At 51.0% G+C, this 19475-nt stretch overlaps 1 protein-coding gene and 1 long non-coding RNA gene across 2 annotated transcripts in view; both read left to right on the top strand.

Moving 5' to 3' along the window:
* Nucleotides 1-677: 677 nt before the first annotated feature.
* On the top strand, nucleotides 678-10117 carry LOC309643734. The gene is made up of 2 exons (XR_014254040.1): nucleotides 678-3342; nucleotides 9704-10117. It is a non-coding gene; the product is annotated as an uncharacterized lncRNA (long non-coding RNA).
* Nucleotides 10118-13314: 3197 nt separating this feature from the next.
* IL1R2 (interleukin 1 receptor type 2) overlaps nucleotides 13315-19475 on the top strand; it is a 39904-nt gene continuing 33743 nt past the window's right edge. The window contains exon 1 of the mRNA XM_082426391.1: nucleotides 13315-16764. Within this exon, the coding sequence (XP_082282517.1) occupies nucleotides 16751-16764 (14 nt within the window). The 5' untranslated portion in view covers nucleotides 13315-16750. The remainder of the gene's footprint in view (nucleotides 16765-19475) is intronic.

Below are 19475 nucleotides of genomic sequence, written 5' to 3'. Positions count from 1 at the left end.
ACCAACAATGAGCTCAAATGTATGCTGGCCATACGTTCAGAGTTTTGAAATCAAGATAAATGCACAGACAGCTCTAAGGGTGCGGTGTATTTAACACTGCATGATATATGCAACAATTAGACAATCTAAGGGGTGGTAGAACTATACACTTAGGAACACTTAGGAGCACAGGTATAGGGACAAGCCCTGGAATTGGAGGAAAAAACCCGCCATTCGGGACGGAACAGAGCTCCTTGGTTGCTGACAGAATCTCCCCTTAACTTCAGACTCGAGACAAACCGAGGGAGTCTGTCAGTATACAAAAACCACTGAATTCAGGACAAACAGCCACAGGACAGATTGGCCAGAGCCAGTTCGGTTTGTGGGGACCAGTCTGAAGCGAGCAGGGTTGGCTGCAGGCTGGAAATGTTGCAGCTGAAGTCCAGGATCTGTAGATTCAAGCAACCGTCTGCTAAAAACTGCTTGTTTCCAAACAGGTTCCCAAGATGCTTTTCCCAAACAGGGCAGGTGCTTCTTACAGGAGTGTCGTGTCAGCTCTGCTGCAGCCCTCAGAGGCTAGGAAGGGATGGGGACTCAATGCTGACCACCTGTGTCCTTGCATTCTTCCTGGGGAACAGGAAGATGGGTGAAGTATAACTCTCTTATTCTTGCCTCTGTAGAGAATGAACAAGGTAAGTTTTCTCTTCTCTCCAGTACGTGTAGGCAGGCTGAGCCTTTGGATTTTGAATTCTGGCCTCTCTTGTTATAGGGGGTAAACAAGTACTTTATATGCTGTTGGACAGAGTATGCCCTTGTGAAAATAAATGAAAACCGCCCACGTGAGAAAAGCAAAGACTATTTTTGCAGAGCTGGTGAGAGCGAGGGAGTCAACCACCGTCGTTTGTGTTTTGACAGAGACTCAAAGGCAGGCGGAGGAGTGGGAAAGCTTGATAGTGGAAGAGGGAAGGTTTCAGGGGTGCCCTGATTGGAGGTGGTTGACACGAGGAAGCTGGGGGGCGGCTCACTAGAAGCTGGGTGTCATATGAGATAGGCTAGGGGTGTGTATTTGGCTTTCTCTGGCTGGTCCTAAGTTAGAAGTGCTCAGGAGATGGGGACAAATATTAAGGCAGCTGTCGGTTACTAACCAAGTCCTGGCTATCTGGGGCCGATTGTTACAGGGATTATCGTTTGGCTTTCCTGGTTGCCGGGCAGCCTAGAGCAATACTCTTAATTTCCTGGGCTGGTTACTATAGAAAATGAGTGGGCTTCCTGGCCTGGTTGCTGCAGATTGTGGGTCAGAATTCTGTTTGTGTATATGGTCTGGCCATCGTCTGCCTGTCTATTCAGCCTCTCAGCCCTTCCCCCTCCAGCAGATCTGAGCCCATTAAGCGGATTCGCCTGGGTTGACCCAGGTGAGGGAGGAATGGGAAAGCAAGGGTGGAGTTTGGTGAGATTTGGTTGAATAAAAACAAGTTGTGATTCAATGGAAAACTATGCAGCATCTATAGTACACCCTTTGGGGTTGGGTTATCAGAGTCTAGCTCTGTTCATTACCTGGAGCTATTCTGCAACTCATGGTAAGTTGTAAGAAACTGAGAGGCATGGCAATTGGGTCCTGTCCCGTAGATATTTGACTGGCTTCCCCCTACCCTCTTGGAAAAAAACAGTTTTGTCTCCATTTGTAATTCATCCCAACATTGCTTTTTCCACACAAATTGTGCTGTTTTGGCTTTTCCTTTGATCCCGTTATAACATCTGCATGTATCCCTCATGCCTTTTAAATACGTTTATTTGTATATTTGTATGAGAGTCATGGTTTTACCTTTTTCTCCAAAGTATCTTTTAATGCTGTGTGTGTGTGTGTGTGTGTGTGTGTGTGTGTGTGTCGATGGATGGCCGCAGGTGTCCCTGGGTACCAGGTATGAAGCAGCGTGACCTTGAGAGTGATGAAGGGCTTTGGGGCTGGGCTCGTCTGTCCGGAGAGGGTTTTTCGTGTGGCCCCTGGGCAGAGGGAAGATATTGGTGGTGAGGTCCTTCCTGTGGATTCTTGTATGACCCTGGACTTGACTGAGATTGAATTTCTCACCAGCTCTGACTAAGGTATGTGTGTCTGTGCTTGGAAAGGGGCAGACTCAGGGCCAGATTTAATTTGGTTTGGAAAAATTAAGAAGTTTGATATTTCCTGCATCTAAGATGGATGGGGCCAGTGTCTTGGCTGCTGGATCTTGGAGGTTGGTCTGGGCTTGCTAAGAACTTTTGTGTAGCCATGTGTCTGCATAACAGACTCACTACAACTCCGGTGGGTTTGGAGACAAGGCAGGGTTTGGAGACGTGGTGTGCAGATGACTGGTATGGAGGTTCCTTAGAAAGCAAAAATAGAGCTACCATATGATCCTGCAATCCCACTCCTGGGCATATAGCCAGAGAAAAACATGGTCCAAAAGGATACATGCACCCCAATGTTCATTGCAGCACTGTTTACAATAGCCAAGACATGGGAGCAATCTAAGTGTCCATCAACAGAGGAATGGATAAGGAAGATGTGGTACACATATACAGTGGAATACTACTCAGCCATAAAACAGAATGAAATAATGCCATTTGCAGCAACATGGATGGACCTAGAGATGATCATACTAAGTGAAGTAAGTCATACAAAGATAAATATCATATGATATTGCTTATATGCAGAATCTAAAAAAAATGATACAAATGAACTTATTTACAAAACAGAAACAGACTCATAGACTTAGAGAATGAATTTATGGTTACCGGGATGGGGGAAGGGTTGGGGGGAGGGATAGATTAGGAGTTTGGGATTGACATGTACGCATTGCTATATTTAAAATAGATAACCCGCAGGGAGTTACTGTATAGCACAGGGAACTCTGCTCAGTATTCTGTAACAACCTAAATGGGAAAAGAATTTGAAAAAAGAATGGATACATGTATGTGTATAACTGAATTGCTTTGCTGTACACCTGAAACTAACACAACATTGTTAATCACTTATACTCCAATATAAAATAAAAAGTTAAATTCAAAAGTTATAAAAGATAAACAATGAAAAATGAAAAAAAAAAAAAACAGAAAGGGAGGGGCCTGGAAGGTGAGTGTGAAGATTGCGTTTCATACTCTGAATGACTGAAAGCAGCAGCCGTGACCATCACAACACAGAAACCTTCCCCAATAAGACAGACTCGAGCTCTGCATACCCGAAACACTTCCTGGAGAAAGCGTGCAGGGCACTGTCATGAGCGAGCATGTGGTCATCCTTCCTGCCCAAGCCTGGGCCTGACTCCCGAGACCTGGGCCAACGTGGTGGGCAGGGAGTGGCCAGCTGGGCTGACACTGATGAGAAAGGTGAGCTACCAGGAAGTGAGGGCCTTTTTGGGGGGGAGGACGTGCCACCTTGGGGAGGAGGCCTGGAACCTTGGCTCGATGGCTCCGCTGAGATGCTGGGGCAATGGCAGCTCTCGGAGGCCGAGAAATCATGTTGCTGAGGAAACGCCTGGGGCTCCCCGGGCTCATGCTGCAGTGTCTTTGGCTGGGGGACCTATCTGTGGGCACCTTTCAGGGACCTGTTTGTTCTAGCTCCTTAAAAACCTTCCAGGTAGGAGTTGAAGTTTGGGATTTGAGATCACTGGGTACTGGCAGAGGTTTTTGGTCTTGGAAATGGAGAGACTGAACACACAAATGGACAACAGCCAGAATATATATAAAACCAGAACTCTGACCCACAATCTGCAGCAACTTGTCCAGGAAGCCAGCCTGTTGTCTGTAAGTTTCCCTTGTCAAAAGTCAGAGTACTGCTCTAGCAGCCAGCCCAGGAAGCCAAACTATAATCCCTGTAACGATTGGTCCCAAATGGCCAGGACTTGATTAATAACTGACAACTGTTCTAGTTTTGTTTTTTTTTTAAGTTTAAAAAAAATTTTTTTTAAATTAATTAATTTATTTTTGGCTGCGTTGGGTCTTCGTTGCTGCGCACGGGCTTTCTCTAGTTGCGGCGAGCGGGGGCTACTCTTCGTTGTGGTGCGCGGGCTTCTCATTGCGGTGGCTTCTCTTGTTGTGGAACATGGGCACTAGGTGTGTGGGCTTCAGTAGTCGTGGCACGCGGGCTCAGTAGTTGTGGCTCGCGGGCTCTAGAGCGCAGGCTCAGTAGTTGTGGCGCACGGGCTTAGTTGCTCTGTGGCATGTGGGGTCTTCCCGGACCAGGACTCGAACCCGTGTCCCCTGCATTGGCAGGCGGGTTCTTAACCACTGCGCCACCAGGGAAGTCCCAAGTGCCCTAGTTTTTGTCCCTACTTCCAATTTAGGACCAACCAGAGAAAGCCGAACACGCACCCCTGACCAATCACATAGGATGCCCGGCTTCTCGTGAGCTGGCAACAGCCTCCAATCAGAGCTACCCCTGGAGCCTTCCCTTTTTTCCATCGTAGAGCTCTCCCACCCCTCCGCCTGCCTTTGTGTCTCTGCCGAAACCAAGTGATGGTGGATGACTCCCTCGCTGTTGCCAGTTCTGAGTAAAGAGCTGTGGCTGGTTCTCATCTGAGTGGTCTTTGTTTCTGGAAACAAAAGCTTGGATCTGACCCATGGTGAAACCTATAACAAAGTGGGCAGGGCCAGCTCAGAGGGCTCCTGACTCAGAGCTCCTCCCAGTTCCTGGAGTTGGAGCGAGATTGGGGTGGGGGGGGGCGACACAAGGCTTGGGGAACAGTTTCAGTGGGTCCTTACTGGGCCCCGAGGGCAGGGAGACAGGAGGAGTTTCCACAAGAGTGGAGGTCCTGACTGCTGCTTTGGGCTCCTGGGAACTTCAGAGATCTGGGAGCCCCTGAAGGCTGGTTGCTGAGTCAAGGGGTCCCTGGAACCCAGCACAGGCCTTCGTGGCTGCCTGCAGTGGGGTGGCCCCCGGTATGTGCAGAAGGTCCGGGACTGCAGGAGGAGAGCCGGGCCCACGAGCAGGTGAGGAAACCAGCTGGGTATGGACGGGGTTACAGGTGTTAAGTTTTAACTTAAAAAATTATTTGACATAATTTTACATTTAGAGAAAAGTTGCAAGAATAGTAAAAAGAATTCCCACATCATTCACCTAGTTTGCCGAATGTTAACATTTTAGTGTTTATTTTGTTCTCCTCCACTGCCTCCCCTACCCTGTGTGTGTGTGTGTGTGTTTATTTTTTCCTGAACCATTTAAGAATAAGTTGTAGGCGTATCTTTTTATTCCTAAATACTTTAGGGTGTATTTCCTGAAAGCAAGGAATTCTGTTATATAACTGCAGCACAGTAATCAAAATCAGGTCCTTTGCATGATATTCTTATCCATGTACAGACCTTATACCACTTCTCCCGTTTGTCCCAATGATGCCCATTAGAGCCGAAGGTCATTCGTAGCACCTGGTTGTCCTCTCTCTTCAGCCGCCTTCCTCGGGACCAGGTCACTGTCTTTTCTGTGTTTCACAACGTTGACCCTTTAGAAGAGCGTGGGTGAGGCACTCTGTGGAAGGTCCCTGCTCTCTGTCCGGTGTTCGCTTGTGGTTAGATTCAGGTTTGCACCTTTGCTGGGAACCCTGGGGTCACGCCGACCTCCTCTCATGCCTCAGGTAACTGACTTTGAAACCACGTGGGCGTCTGGGACTCCCTGTGTGGTTCTGAGATGGAGCTGTGCCCCAGGGGCTGCAAGAATTCCGGTCAGGAGAGCCCAGGCCAAAGGTCAGCTGGCCTTCTGGTAAAAAGCCCCTACCCCAGAGAAGGCTTCCTGCCATCTCTGTGGCAATCAACAACCAACAGAATGTCAGGGTGGACTTTCCTGGCCGATAACAGTGACCTATTGACGTGTGTGATGTGATCGAGTCCCACGCCCTCCTTGCTGAGATGAAAGGCCCATGTTGTAGGGAACGTTCTCCACTCCTGCGTAAACAGGACGTCAGGACTCTCCACAGGGACGATGCCCCACCCGTCCTGAATCCAGCCCAGCTCACAGGTGGGGTCCAGCCACCTGATGCCGGCTTGGCTTTGGCTCTGGCTTGAATGGACATTCCATGCCAGGTGCAGCCTGGAGCACGCTGGCACTTTCTTGAGCCTACCTAATAGCATGTGCGAACATCTTTTGTCCTTGCTGGCTAATAGACGAGTTTAGTTCAACAGCGCCTGTGTGTGTATGAGGCAAAAGTTGGTCTTGGACTTGCTTTCATTGTAACCTGGTGGCCGGCTGTGGTGGCAGCTGCCGGCGTCACCGGCGTCCTGGGAGTCGTCCCTGGCTGACGTCACCTTCCAGGAAGTTCCATCAGTCCTGCCACAGAACGGCCTTCGTATACATCAGCTCCTTTCCCATGTCTCCTTTCACGGGAACCGGGGTGTGCAGTGGAGCGGACGGCAGGTCATCAGGGTCCGGGATCTGTGGGGATGGGCTGCTTCCTCAGGGCCCCGTCCCCAAGGCCGGGCCAGGCACCAGGGTCACTCTGGCAGGTGCGGGAGGTTATCTGTGGCAGGGCCCATGGGGCTCGTTGCACCAGCTCTGACTTACCCCCGTCCCTCACCCTGCGCCCCGTCTTCCGCAGAGGCCACTGCCTTCCAAGCACCTGGACCCATTTCCTGGCCTCTGGCCTCTTTTCCCACCCAGATGCCTGTGCATGGCCAGGAAGCTGGGCCTGCAGGTCCCGGCCTGACCTGGGAGAGGGGTCTGGAAGGAACCAGGTCAGAGGCCTGGCAAGGCTGACTCGACACTGAGCCAGGCACCCAGGGCTCCCTAAATTCCCTCCGACTGCAGGAGGCAGGTCCCAGCCCCTGGGGTGGGGCTGTGCCAAGGCTGGGAGCGGGCAGGCCATTCCTCGACCCCCAGACACACACAGCGCTGTTTCCAGGGGGATTTCACCTCCCACCAGCTGTCTCTCTCGGTGCCTTGAGCCACTGCACTTCAGGCTGGTTCCTCGTGCCCAGGGCGTTAATGAGTTGGGCTTACTTTTGCTGTAGTTGCCAGCATTTACTGGAGCTTTACTTGTGCCCGGTGCTTTGCTGCACGCTGGTTTAGTCCTACAACAACCCTGGATAGATATTATTATTGTCCTGATGTGCAGAGGAGGAAACAGGTCCAGAGAGATGAGGAATTGTGCCCAGGCCACTAATGAGCAGAGAATCGTGGTCACCTTTGTCTCAGCTCCTTGAACTCTTAGTAAATGTGCATTAGACTCGGTGGGGTTAGTGACTGACACTGCTCCAGGCTTCCCCATCCTGAGCATCCTCGCCTTTATCTCTAATAGCTGTTGAGGGTCAGGGTGCAGACTCTACCCCCGGGGCAGGGCGGGGGCTGAGCTTCTGTCTGGCACCCGCCACTGTGCTGTGCTGAGCCTGGGACCCGGCGTCGACCCTGGAAGGCGACCAGGCGTGAGGGAGTGGGTTTGGAGAGGGTCTCTCACCTACCGGTCCTCGGAAGGCATTTTGCCTTTGGCCTCATTCCCCTTTGGCAAGAGTAACAAAGCAGTTCGCTTCTTGATGGAATGTGATAGGCTCAACCATCCGTGTGAAATACGGGTTAGCAAAAGAAGACGGTAAACAAACCCGTCCCATTTCTGCAGGGACATGACATTCTGGAGCGAAGCGTTCTGTTGCTACATGCTAGGAAGTTAGAGGATGGTTTCAGTCTTGTTGGAGATGTTTGCCATCTTTCTTGGTGTATTTTAATCTTCTGAGGATGTGGATGGCCATCGGATCCACGTTGCCGATCCCCTCTCGGTGGAGTGCTCAGCTACCACCTCCACCCCCAGGCACGAGGGCTATGCCGTGGCCCTCCTGGTGGTGAAGTGGCAGCTGCCCTCCCAGCCTCCCTGGGCGGTGGGGACGGGATCATGGGCTCCGGAACCACAGGGCCCAAGGTGGAGGCTCCGCTCCAACATGAGCTACTGCCCTTGGCTGGTTTAGAGCGACAGCAATGAACGGTGTCACAGTTCTGGTGGCTGGAAGTCACAGGTCAGGGTGTCCACGGGCTCAAGCTCCCTCTGGTGACTCCAGGGGAGCATGCTTCTTTGCCTCTTCCGGCTTCTGGTGTCACCAGCCATCCTTGGCGTCCCTCAGCTTGTAGGTGCGTCATTGCACTCACACAGCTGTCTCCTACTTGTGTGTCTTCACATTGCCATCCCTCTTGTGTGTCCATCTCTGTGTCCAAATTTCTCCTTTTTATAAGGACGCCAATCATATTGGATTAGGGCCCACCCTAATGACCTCGTTTTAACTTGGTTGCCTCGGTAAAGATGCAGTTTTCGGCTAAGGTCATATTCTGAGGAGTTGGGGGAGGGAGTTGGGACTCCAACATGTCTTTTTGGAAAAAGAGAATTCAACCCCTAACCTGCGCTCTTTTGACAAGTTACTTGACGTCTGCATACCTCAGTTTCTTTATCTGCAGAACAGGGCGGCTAATACATCATAATACTTACCTCATAGGACTGTTGGGATGATTAAATAAGTGAATATGTAAATAAAGTGCTTGGAATAGAGTCAGGCGCTTAGTAGGTGCTCTGGGAGAGAGAGCGGCTCTTATCATGACCCACTCCTCACAGTTGCAGAAATGCAGGAGGTGTAGACGCTTACCGAGGGTGTGGTAAGTTGGATTAGGAAGCAAAGTTGGGCTGGACCCAGAGATGGCTCCGGGGGAGGCCGGCGGGGAGACCAGCATCACCCTGTGTGGCTGATTGCACCCGGAGACAACAGAGCCTGGTCTGGAAAATGACTTTCTCCTTCTGCTTTTTCAAAGAATTGTCTAAGCCGGCGAGGCTTGGATACTCATCGGGGAGCAGGGGAGGGCTTCAGCCCTTAGTCTTTAACCTGGTGAAATCCCACCACCAGGGCTTCCTCATCTACAAAGGGAGGGGGTGCCCTGGGGGGCCCCAAGCCTCTTCCCACTCCAACAACCTGTGGGTCCATGGATACCCAAGAACAAGGACAAAACCCACGGTGTTCTGACCAAACAAGCCCCAATGCATAGTTTGCTTAGTTCCACTAGAATTTGGCCCAAGATGGCCCCAAAGCTTGGGCAGCTCCTCGGGCCTTGTTCGAATGGTCCAGCTGCCTCCTGTCTTTCAGGGTCTGGAGGAGCCAGAACTTGGGGCTGTGGAGCCCCTGGGGTTCTAAGATTCCCTAGCGGATTGATTGAATCCTACAGAACCCGGCGGATTCCTCTCCCCCCTCACCCGGGGCTATCATAAAGTCTGGAGGTGGAATTCCTCTGCACCCCTTCCTGGGCTGACTCCTCTGGGTATAGGCCCAGGAGGGTAGGTCGGGGGGGCGTGTCTGCCCGTGTGTGGTCCTAACATTGTCTTCTTAGTCACTGGGAGAGTGGTCAGGAGGACTGTGGGTCATCAACCTCTTGAGCCGTTGGCGGGGTGAGGGGTGCTTCCTTGGAGCATTTGGGAAGGAGGTCTTGCTTCTCTATCCAGACGCTGCAAAGAAAGGCATGAACCCGTGATTCAGGTAGGAGACCATTTACTGCCCTATGTGATTCTCAGTCATTGTTTTGAGAAGGAGACGAGCTTGAAGTTGTGGGAGAAGGCATGTATTTAAAGCCGTTGGAAGTCTGTCAAGTAGACTCTGGAAATGCATCCAGGCTAACAGAGTGTTCTGAATAGAGAAATAATGATCAATGTTATCAATGCATCACCGCTTTATGGTACGTGACTATTTTTCCTAAGTTAATAACATGTATTTGCTGTAATTGTGTTTGTTTTTTACTTAGCAAGCCTTTTGGATACAGACGGAATCAGAGCAAACTTCACCCTAGTCCTGTTTCAATTGCCAGCACTATTGACGCCCCTACTTTTACTGCGTTAATGTAGCCAGATCAAGCCTGAGACATCCCAAGGTGAGGTGCCGCAGACTCTGTGGGTGGGAACAGATAAATGCCGACTGCCAGACTGAATCCAGTAAGAATTGACCTTTGACTGTACCTCGTGGAGGGAATTCTCCTGTGCAGAAGACCTTAGCATCGGTTATTGGTTACCCAGCATCTCGCTTGTTGTAAATTGACACTCCTTTGTTTACTTCTTTATTTGTGTCATTTTCCTCCACTAGAATGTGAGTTCTTGGGGCAGGTTTTCAAAAATATATTAGAGAAATGAATACGAATGAATGGGGTGCCGACCCAGACCTTGGTCTTTTCTGAGCTTGGTTGCTGTGAGCTGAAGTCACTTCCCCTGGTTGACCTGCCTAGTTGCTGGCCGTTAGATCTGGAAGCTCAGTTGTCTGTGAGGCCCCTTTGATGAAGCCTGGCAACCCCGGGTCTCACCTGTGTGTCTTCCTTAGGACCTGTCCTCTGTGAGTGAGCCTTGGAATTTTCTTACTTGTTTGTGTTTTCTCCCTGCGGCAGCCAAAGACATGGCCCTGGAGGAGGTGAGCGGCCCAAGGCCTCGGGCAGCGGCTCTCAATGCTGGCAGGCGGCCCAGAGACCACAGGGGAACTTGAGAGTATTGCCTGAGCCAGCCCCCTTGCTCCCACCTGCACTCCCCAGGTCTCACTGGTGAGAGAGTGGCCTGGCGTGGGTATTTGTCAGACGCCTCTCATGGGCCCTCAGAGGTGAGAACCACTGGGATAGCTCTTCTCACGTTTTGTCCACATCAGAGTCATCTGGGGCTGGGGGGCTTCCAGACCTCAGTTGTTTGGCTCCTCCTCTAGTTTCTGACTCAGTGCTCTGAGGTGGGAGCTTAGAATCTGCATGTCTTCTTTTGGGGGTGGGGGGAGATGTGCCGCGCGGCATGCAGGATCTTAGTTCCCCGACCAGGGATCAAACCCGTGCCCCCTGCACTGGAAGCTCGGAGTCCTAACCACTGGACCGCCAGGGAAGTCCCAGAATCTGCATTTCTAACGAGCTGCCAGGAAGCGCTGCTGTCGTCCGGGCCACACTTTGAGAACTGCTGCCCCAGGGCGCTGTCACAGCCACCCTGATTCTCGCTGACCCAGGGCTTTCTGCTTCCTGCGCCTGCTGCCCCGCCTCCCCCGTTTCTCCAGCTGGGGGGCTCTTGCTTTGCCCTCTTGACTGGTCTGCCCTTTGCTGAGCTCTGGGTTCGCCCCGACAGGATGTAGAAAAAATTGTTTTTATCCGCTTTTCTCAACCCAAAGGAGATGGGAATGCTTCTAAGGGCGTTCTAACTGGGGGGGAAATGGAGCCCCCAAATGGGGAACGGTACGCATGGAAGCGGACACAGCTGAGGGCGGCTGGGCTGTGGGCTCCGGGCTGGTTGGTTTGTATTTGAGAGGCACACTTAGGGGTGAGTCGTTTGGTATCTCTAGGAACTGGCTAGTCCTTGCAGGGGTCAGCGAGGCCCCAGACGTCAAAGCTAGAACCCAGACGTGCTTAATAAAAGACTCGGTTAATGCAGGGCGGTTTGCGGAGTAAAGGGGAGGTCTTGGCTCTGAACTTCAGATCCGTCTTAAAGTGTCTTTCCTAAAAGCACTGTCCAGGCCATAAACTATGCACTGGCGTGTCACTGCCCCTTGTCCTCCAGGTTCAGCCGGTCTCTCCCATGCCACCTTAGGGGTGACCGTCCCCTTCCTTTTCCTCTCGGGGGGGGGGTCCCTTGCTCACGGTTCATGAACTGAGGCCAGCTACAGCCGTGTGAGGTCACTGATCCCACACAGGCCCCCTGGGGCCAGTGTAGTAGCTCCGGGAGTGCTGGGTGAGGTGGGCTGACCGGGAACGGCACGGAATGGCACCTCCTGTGAAAGCTGGAGCGCCAGACCCTGAAGGGACATTGAGGAACCTGCATCTTCTTTGTGATTCACTTCACCCGAGGCCCCGCAGCCCAGCTGCCAAATCCTGTGGAGCCCGCCCGTGACCGCCTGCCCTGGGGGCCTGGAGTGTTTTGAAGATGACAAATCAGAGGCGGCTCAGCCTGAAGTCTGCATGCCTGTCGGGAGAGCTGGCAGGTGCCCGAGCCCAGGTGGGGTTTTTTACATTACATGACACACGGATGAGAAGGCCATGGGTGCATCTGGGGCCTGGCGGGGTGATTCAGGCACCATCACTGCTTCCCAGAAGCATGGCGCTTGGGGGTCAGCTGAGCAAATGTTCTGTGTGTCACTGAGATTATTAGAAAGCAGAGAACCATCCCGTGACTCAGTGGAAGCTGGGGGCAGGGGCTCTATAGAAGCTGGAGGGGTGTCAGGGCCGGAGGAGGTGGGAGGTGTGGGGAGGGCGGCCAGATCTGGAAACTTCTCTCTCCGTCTGGATAGACGGGAAGCCGCGGGGACTGTTGGCGGGCATGTCTTCCTGCCCACCCTCGGTGAGTGGACACGCGGCTGGTTCTCAGCAGCAGAGTAATATCGGGGTGAATAATCCTTGCGTTGCTTCTTATAGAAATCAAATCTCCAGGACAAGGAATTGTTGCTCTTTCTGGTTCTAAAGGAATGGAATGTCTCTACACCCCTCCCACCCATGGAGAGCATGGCCCCACCTCCACGAGCGGCCTGGCAGTGCCCTGGGAGGTCGGCTTCTAGATTTGTCCTTCTGGACGGACCACGTCCCCAGCGCCGGCCCCATGTCCCTGGCCCAGAGGTGGAGGGTAAGGCAGAGGGAAGCAGGGGCACAGAGAGGGACAGTGGACCTTGAATCAGAGCAGCCTGCTGGAGTCTCCGGAGCCCACGACAGAGGGAGGGCTTGGTTTGTGGATGCAGGATGCAATGGTGTGTGTGTGGGGGGGGCGGAATGGGGAGCTCTGCGGCCTTCGGTGGGGAGGCAGTCGGGGCTGTAGGCATGACACGGGCCCAGCGTCCAGCTGGCCTCTGTCCACGCTCCAGGCCCCATGGGCAGGATGGGAGGAGAGTGGGCAGTGGCCGTTGGAGTTCTCATCCCTTCGGGTGTCTCTCACTGGAACCAAGGTTAGGAGGAGGAAGCCAGGGAGGTGCTGGAAAGAACTGAATACAAAGCAAAATGTCTCCTGCACCCTCGAATGCTCTGTGCATGCTCTCTACGCCACGCCGTCTAGACAGCCTTGGCCTTTAGGTGTGATGGGCACTGCTCTCTTCCAGGCCACACTTACGCAGACCCATTCCCTACACTCTGTAGCATAGTCAGGCACAGACTCTGAGAACGGGAAAGGAATCTTCAAGCTTGTCCAGGCTGAATCACCGTCCCCTAAGCACACCAAACTCCTCCTTGGAACCTATGGTTTTGGTACCTTATACGGCAAAAGGGATTTTACAGGCGTGATTAAGTTGTGGATTTTCAGGTGGGAAGATTATCCTGGATTATTCAGGTGGGCCCCACATAGAGTCACAAGAGTCCTCCTAGGAGGGAGGCAAGAAGGTCAAAGAAAAAAGGCCACGTGCTGATGGAAGCGGGTGGGAGGTGGGGAAAGGGCAGTGTGCTGGGGGCCGCAGTCAAGGAATTGAGGACAACCTCTAGGACGTGGAAAATGTAAGAGAAGGATTGTCCCCTGGAGCCTTCATCAGGACCTCAGCACTGCCAACACCTTGACTGTAGCCCCTTGAGACCATGTCAGATTTCTGACCTCCAGAACCGTAAGAGGATCAAGTGGTATTGTTTTAAGCCGTTGGTGGTGGTAATTTGTTACAGCAGCAAAAGGAAACTAATACAGAACTCATTGACCTCAGCCCTCTCTTTTTACAGCTGAGGAGACTGAAGCCCATTTGCGGTAGATATTTTCCTTTTTAGTTTGCTAATTTGTAAGTTATTTATGAGAAGGGAATGATTTTTCTCCTGCCTCCATGAATAAGACCAAGTTTTTTTCTGTAATTGTCCTGTTGACGAGAGCAGGCCTTAGAATTTTCAGTTTTATGGGGTCTGATTGCTAAATTGATCCTATAGGTTCGATGACCATATTTTCTTGAATCAAAATGAAAGAACTCTGATCTGATAAGTTATGAGTGGGCTTATGGGGATAATAAGACAGAGGCTATTCCATAAAACGAGGGACAAATAGCCCGCACTGTAATACATGGCGTAGTGGCCAACCCACGCCGTCCTGACCGCCAACTCCCGTCTCACCTCCCACACCCTCTGCCTCCACAGCACAAGGAAGGAAAGGGGGTGGAAATCTTGCCACAGGGTTTTCAGAGGATGCTGCTGATTTCTGAACCAGAACAGACTTTGAAAAGTCCTCCTGAGTCTAAAAAACGAAGACTTATTGCTTCAACCCTTGCAATAGACATCCTGAGTGACCTTCACCTCAAACCTCAGAGGATTTCGAGATACCACGGAACATTCTGTGCCTTGTTTATTTCCCATCAGTTGGTGGAGAAATTGAACCAATTGGTGGCACTGGTGACAGTGGGAACAGGTCAGTGTAGGCCCTGGAGGGGAAGGAGGATGCAGAAAATGTAGCCCTGGAGATATTGCAGGATCGGTTCCAGACCACCACAATAATGCGAATATCGCAATAAAATGAGTCACGTGGATTTTTTGGTTTCCCCATGTATATAAAAGTTATGTTTGGGGCTTCCCTGGTGGCGCAGTGGTTGAGAATCTGCCTGCCAATGCAGGGGGCACGGGTTCGAGCCCTGGTCTGGGAAGATCCCACATGCCACGGAGCAACTAGGCCCGTGAGCCACAACTATTGAGCCTGCGCGTCTGGAGCCTATGCTCCGCAACAAGAGAGGCCGCGGTAGTGAGAGGCCCGCGCACCGTGATGAAGAGTGGCCCCCGCTTGCCGCAACTAGAGAAAGCCCTCGCACAGAAACGAAGACCCAACACAGCCATAAGTAAATAAATAAATTAATTAAAAAGAAAAGTTATGTTTACCCTCTACTGTAACCTATTAAGCATGCAATAGCATTATGTGTAAAAAAGTACACACCTTAATTAAAAAATACTTTATTGCTAAAAAATGCTAACCATCATCTGAGCCTTCAGTGTGTCATAACCTTTTTGCAATCATGTCAAAGATCACAGATCATCATCACAAATATAGTAATAATGAAAATGTTTGAAGTATTTGGAGAATTACCAAAATGTGAAACAGACACGAAGTGAGCAAATGCTATTGGAAAAGTGACGCCAATAGGCTTGCAAAGAGCAAGGTTGCCACAAACCTTCAATGTGTAATAAATGCAGTATCTGCGAAGCGCAATAAAGCAAAGCCCAGTAAACCGAGGTCAGCCTGCACTGCTGCAGGCCGGGGGACGTGTTCTCGGGTGGCTGTGAGTCTGAGGCATTAGTTTTTGAAAGGACGATTCAAACAATTCTTGTGGCTTGAGGATCAAGGTTTCCCACAGAAAAAGCTGAGGTTCTGTAAATTACTCTTTACGGGTCACAGGATCAGCAGTTACCCTTCAGCATGGCCAAAGGCACATTGCATGATTTCACTTCCTTTCTTTGGCTCTATTAACGTGGGCTGTCCTATGCTATTTAGCGACTAGGATCTCAACTAAGGCGGGTCAGCTGGATTAATGTGTTTGGCGGACTACAGAGACCGTGTGGAGAGGACTCAGTTATTGACATGCCCTTCATCCTGGGATGACGATGGTATCTGGTGAGATTTACCTGCTTGGGTGAATTCACACCCTTGAAACTTCCTTGGCTTGACTCCAAATGTATAGCTCACTCTTCAATTTTACCATGTCAAAATTATGGAACAGAAACAAATATTCCCCCTTCAACTGGTCCTTGGAAAAAGAATAAACACAGATACAAGGTAACATTTACTCTTTGCCCAATAAACTCCTTTTGGGGGTATTTCCAGCTTGCATAAGAACCCCATCATGAAGTTATACACACACTCAATTAATCCAGTGAACTCACCTGTGGTCCCCCTATGTGCCTGGACCTCAATTTTATCTCCTTTAAACTGGAGAATGGATTTGACCATCTCTAACTTTCCATCTTGCTCCAACATTGTTTTCCGCAGATATTATTTATCCACCTGAGCTGTGACCCCTGAGAGTTACCTTCCTTGTTAGCAAAAGGATAAAACTAATGCCGGTGGGCCCTTTTGACTGTGAGCCATTTGCTCTGGGTAGGAAATTCCTAAGATTTCTCTAAAAGGGTTTCTGTATCTGCCTTTTCACCTGTAAGAGCCTCAGTATCTGAATAAATCAGAAGATGTCATTAAGGTTAGTAACAGAGATTTTTAAGGACATTTGGAAAAGTCCTTCCTTTCCATCCAACAGCAGGGGTCCAGGCTCACCCCCGGGGCTCTGTCCTCTCTAGCTCCACGGGGAGCTCCCTGAGGGCAGAGGCACATTCATTATCACCTTTGGGGCTGCTGGGCGGTTGGGAGACACTGGTTTTGTACAGACATGAATTTCCATCTCTATTCAGTTAGCCAAATCCCACACACTATAATAAATACTTAGAGAGTCACCCCCTTCCTTTGCTAACAGCTAAACATCACGTAAGACTGGCAGTGGGGCTCTCCTAACCCTAGAAGGACTTCATGGGGGAAACAGCGCATACCTCGCTGGTTAAAGCCCCAGAGTCCTCCTTTTGTCTTTAATGGGGCCGTGGTTGGGCAAAATACACATCACTTTAAAACCACCTCGCAGCTGGAAGTACGTAACTTTTAGCGAGTCACAAAAAATAGGGAAACTTACACAGAGTTTCCTTGGCCACTTCCGCATCTGAGTGATCACGCACCCAGCGCTACAGCCGGGACGGCGCTCCCAGTGAGGAGGGAAAAGGTGTGTTCACAGCCACCCAGTTGGAGGAGTGACACAAGCCCGATTAGGAAATCCCTGGACAATGAGAATATAAATTCCTGCCAGACCGCTGAGCTCCCACTGAAGGTGAAAAGCCTGGCAGCCCTCCCAGGAGACAAGCACCAGGCAAAGGATGCAGAGCTGCAGGTAAGAGGGGAGAAGGGAAGGGAGGGCGACTGACCTGGGAGTCGGGACACCTGGGCCCCATCACTTCTGGAGGGCACCTCAGGAGGCTTTCCTGACGCCTCCAGACCCCAGGTGCCTCCTCCATGTGACTTTCCTCATCTCTGTGACCTTCTTCACCTGTGTGAAAGTGACCTTGACCTTTTGGGGCTTCAGTTTCTCTATCTGTCAAAAAAGGGGCTGGATTGGAGGATTCCTAAGGACCTTCTATGATTGGAAGTGACCGGCAACACTGCTGTGGAGTCAGTAAGAGGAAAGGAATTGCTGAGACGGTTTGTGTCCAGCTCAGGGGAGGCTGTGCCTCTGAGACTTACACTGAGTTTAGAGGCTTTCCTCTTTGGAAGGATCATGGGATGCTTTCTAAAGTATGAGTAACGTTTCTAATGCCTGAGCTCTCCGTGTTGGCCGATCACCAACCCTCACGGCCGTCTTGGAGGAGTAGCAGGCAGAGTGTCGCTAAGTGTGAGTCCCAGAGGCTAAAGCGTCCGGGTTCAAGTCCAGCTGTGCCTGTTACTGGCTGTGTGATGTCACGCACCTGTTCCTATAGTAACTGTCTTTTAAATATCCTGTTCTCCAGTGAATAAGTATCACTGAATAGAGATGGTCCACCCAGTGGCCAGCAGCTCACCTGTAATCAATAGCCAGGAAGTGTTAAGCTTATCTTTATCCCTTGCTTCATTTCTGTGAAGTAATAATAAAACTGGGTGCGATTCTTTAAAAAACTCATTTTTACCCTCGATTGTAACTAAGTAACCCACGCAGTTTATTTTCACCCTCCCGGCGCCTCGGTCTCCCCATCTGTAAATCGTGATGCTGATGGTGAGGATCACAGGTGGAGGGAAGGGTATATGAATCTGAATCACGTGGAGCTTTAGCACAGTGCTGGGCACAAGGGGGTGCTACCTAAACGGTCCAGTGGTTAAGACTCTGCGCTTCCAACGCAGGGGGTGTGGGTTCGATCCCTGGTCGCGGAACTAAGATCCCACACGCCGCGCGGTACGACCGAAAAAAAAAAAAGCTTGCTCTCTGTATTAGACGTCCTCCCTCTCGAACCCCACTCCCCTTTGGAGGCCTTTCCTCTTCCCGGCGCCCAGCTCCCTCGGGAGCCCCTGGTCCCACTCTGCCTCTAATGCCGTGTGATGCTAGTCGGGGCTTGTCAACCTTCTGAATTTCCTCCTGTAAACTGAGGCAGTTGAGCGACTTGACCTTCTGAGTCCCTCCGGCAGCTCGATGTCAGCGGTGGGATGCTGGGGCATCCCTCCCGGCAGCCCATTCCGTACCCCCCAGCTCACCCTTCCCTGAGCTCCACCTCCCCAAGAGAGCGGGGGTCCCTCTTCACCAGCTCGAAAAGGGGGTCTCCTCCTGCGTGCACGGTAGAAGGGGCACTTCCCCTCAAACCTCATTACAGTCTTGCCCATATTTTAATTGTATGTTCCACTTTTTAGCCTGTCTGGTTATCGTAACAGGCAAGAAAGGGAGCTTGGTCGGGGTCGGGGGGCTGTGAGGATGGTCCCCGCACCATTTGTTCCCAGCCAGCCCGGGACGCCCCCCCCACCACCTTTCCACACCTGCCACAGCCCTTACCCTCAATATCCCCACTCCTACCGCACCTTCAAAGCCCAATTGTTTGACAATCGACACCTGAGTGATGACGCACAGACCCTAGGATAACAGAGTCTAGTGACAACACGGCTGAAGTAGCGCAAGTATATAGTGTAGTTTCGGGTGGTCTTTTTATGTCACCGTCACCTGCTCTCTATATGGGGACACTTGATCATGACAGTGTCTTCAACCAGTGGTTCTCAAACTTCAGCCTGCTTCAGCGTCACCTGAAGGATTTATTAAAACGCATTGCTGAGCCCACTCGGAATTTTGGATTCAGTAGATGTAGGGCAGGAAGGGGCTGAGGACTTGCACTTCGAATGAGTTCCCAGGTGATTATGAGGCTACTGGTCTGGGAGAAACACTTCCTTCGGAGCTGAGAGGAGGTTTCATGTCCAGAAGCAAATCAGCAGGAACAAGTGAGTACCTCAGAGTCTGAAACTAGACCTCAGTTTCCTACCAATTTTGTTTTCCACCCACGAAGGACTGCTGCTTAAGGAAGGAAGGAAGAAGGCAGCAAAAAGGTGAAAGGGACATGGAAGCTTCTGTGATCAGCTGATGAGCCAAACCCAATGGGGTCACAGGAAAAATAGTGATGGGGATGGTGTTGGTCTTCCAGCATCTTAGAATCCCTGCTCCAGTGTTCTTAACCTGGTTGAGCATTAAAATCACCTGGAGAGCTTTTAAAAAAATCTCCGTACCTGGGACCAATTACGTCAGGAACTTGGGGGGGGGTTGGGGCCCAGGCAGCAGTAGTTTTTAGAGCTTCCCAGGCAGTTCTGATGTGCAGCTAAGGCTGGGATCCACTGCTCTAGTCTACCTCTTACGCACCTCACTGTTCCACTTATATAAACTATTTAGGGACTTCTTATTTCTCCCTTCAGAGCCTGTGTTCTAAACCTGTCATGTATCTGATGATTCTCATTAGATAAATGGGCATTTGACTTATCAGTAGCATGAGAATCTGTATGAAACTCCATCTAAACGTTTCTGGAGCATACGTTAGTTAAGAACCTCTGTTTCATTTTAGGCATAAATAATTCCCTAAACACACGAGGTAAATTATTGTGGCA

Source organism: Balaenoptera physalus, assembly GCF_965194825.1.
Source record: "Balaenoptera physalus genome assembly, chromosome: 15".
Lineage (NCBI taxonomy): Eukaryota > Metazoa > Chordata > Mammalia > Artiodactyla > Balaenopteridae > Balaenoptera > Balaenoptera physalus.
The sequence above is the reverse complement of the archived record's forward strand: the minus strand, read 5'-3'. Positions and strand labels throughout refer to the sequence as shown.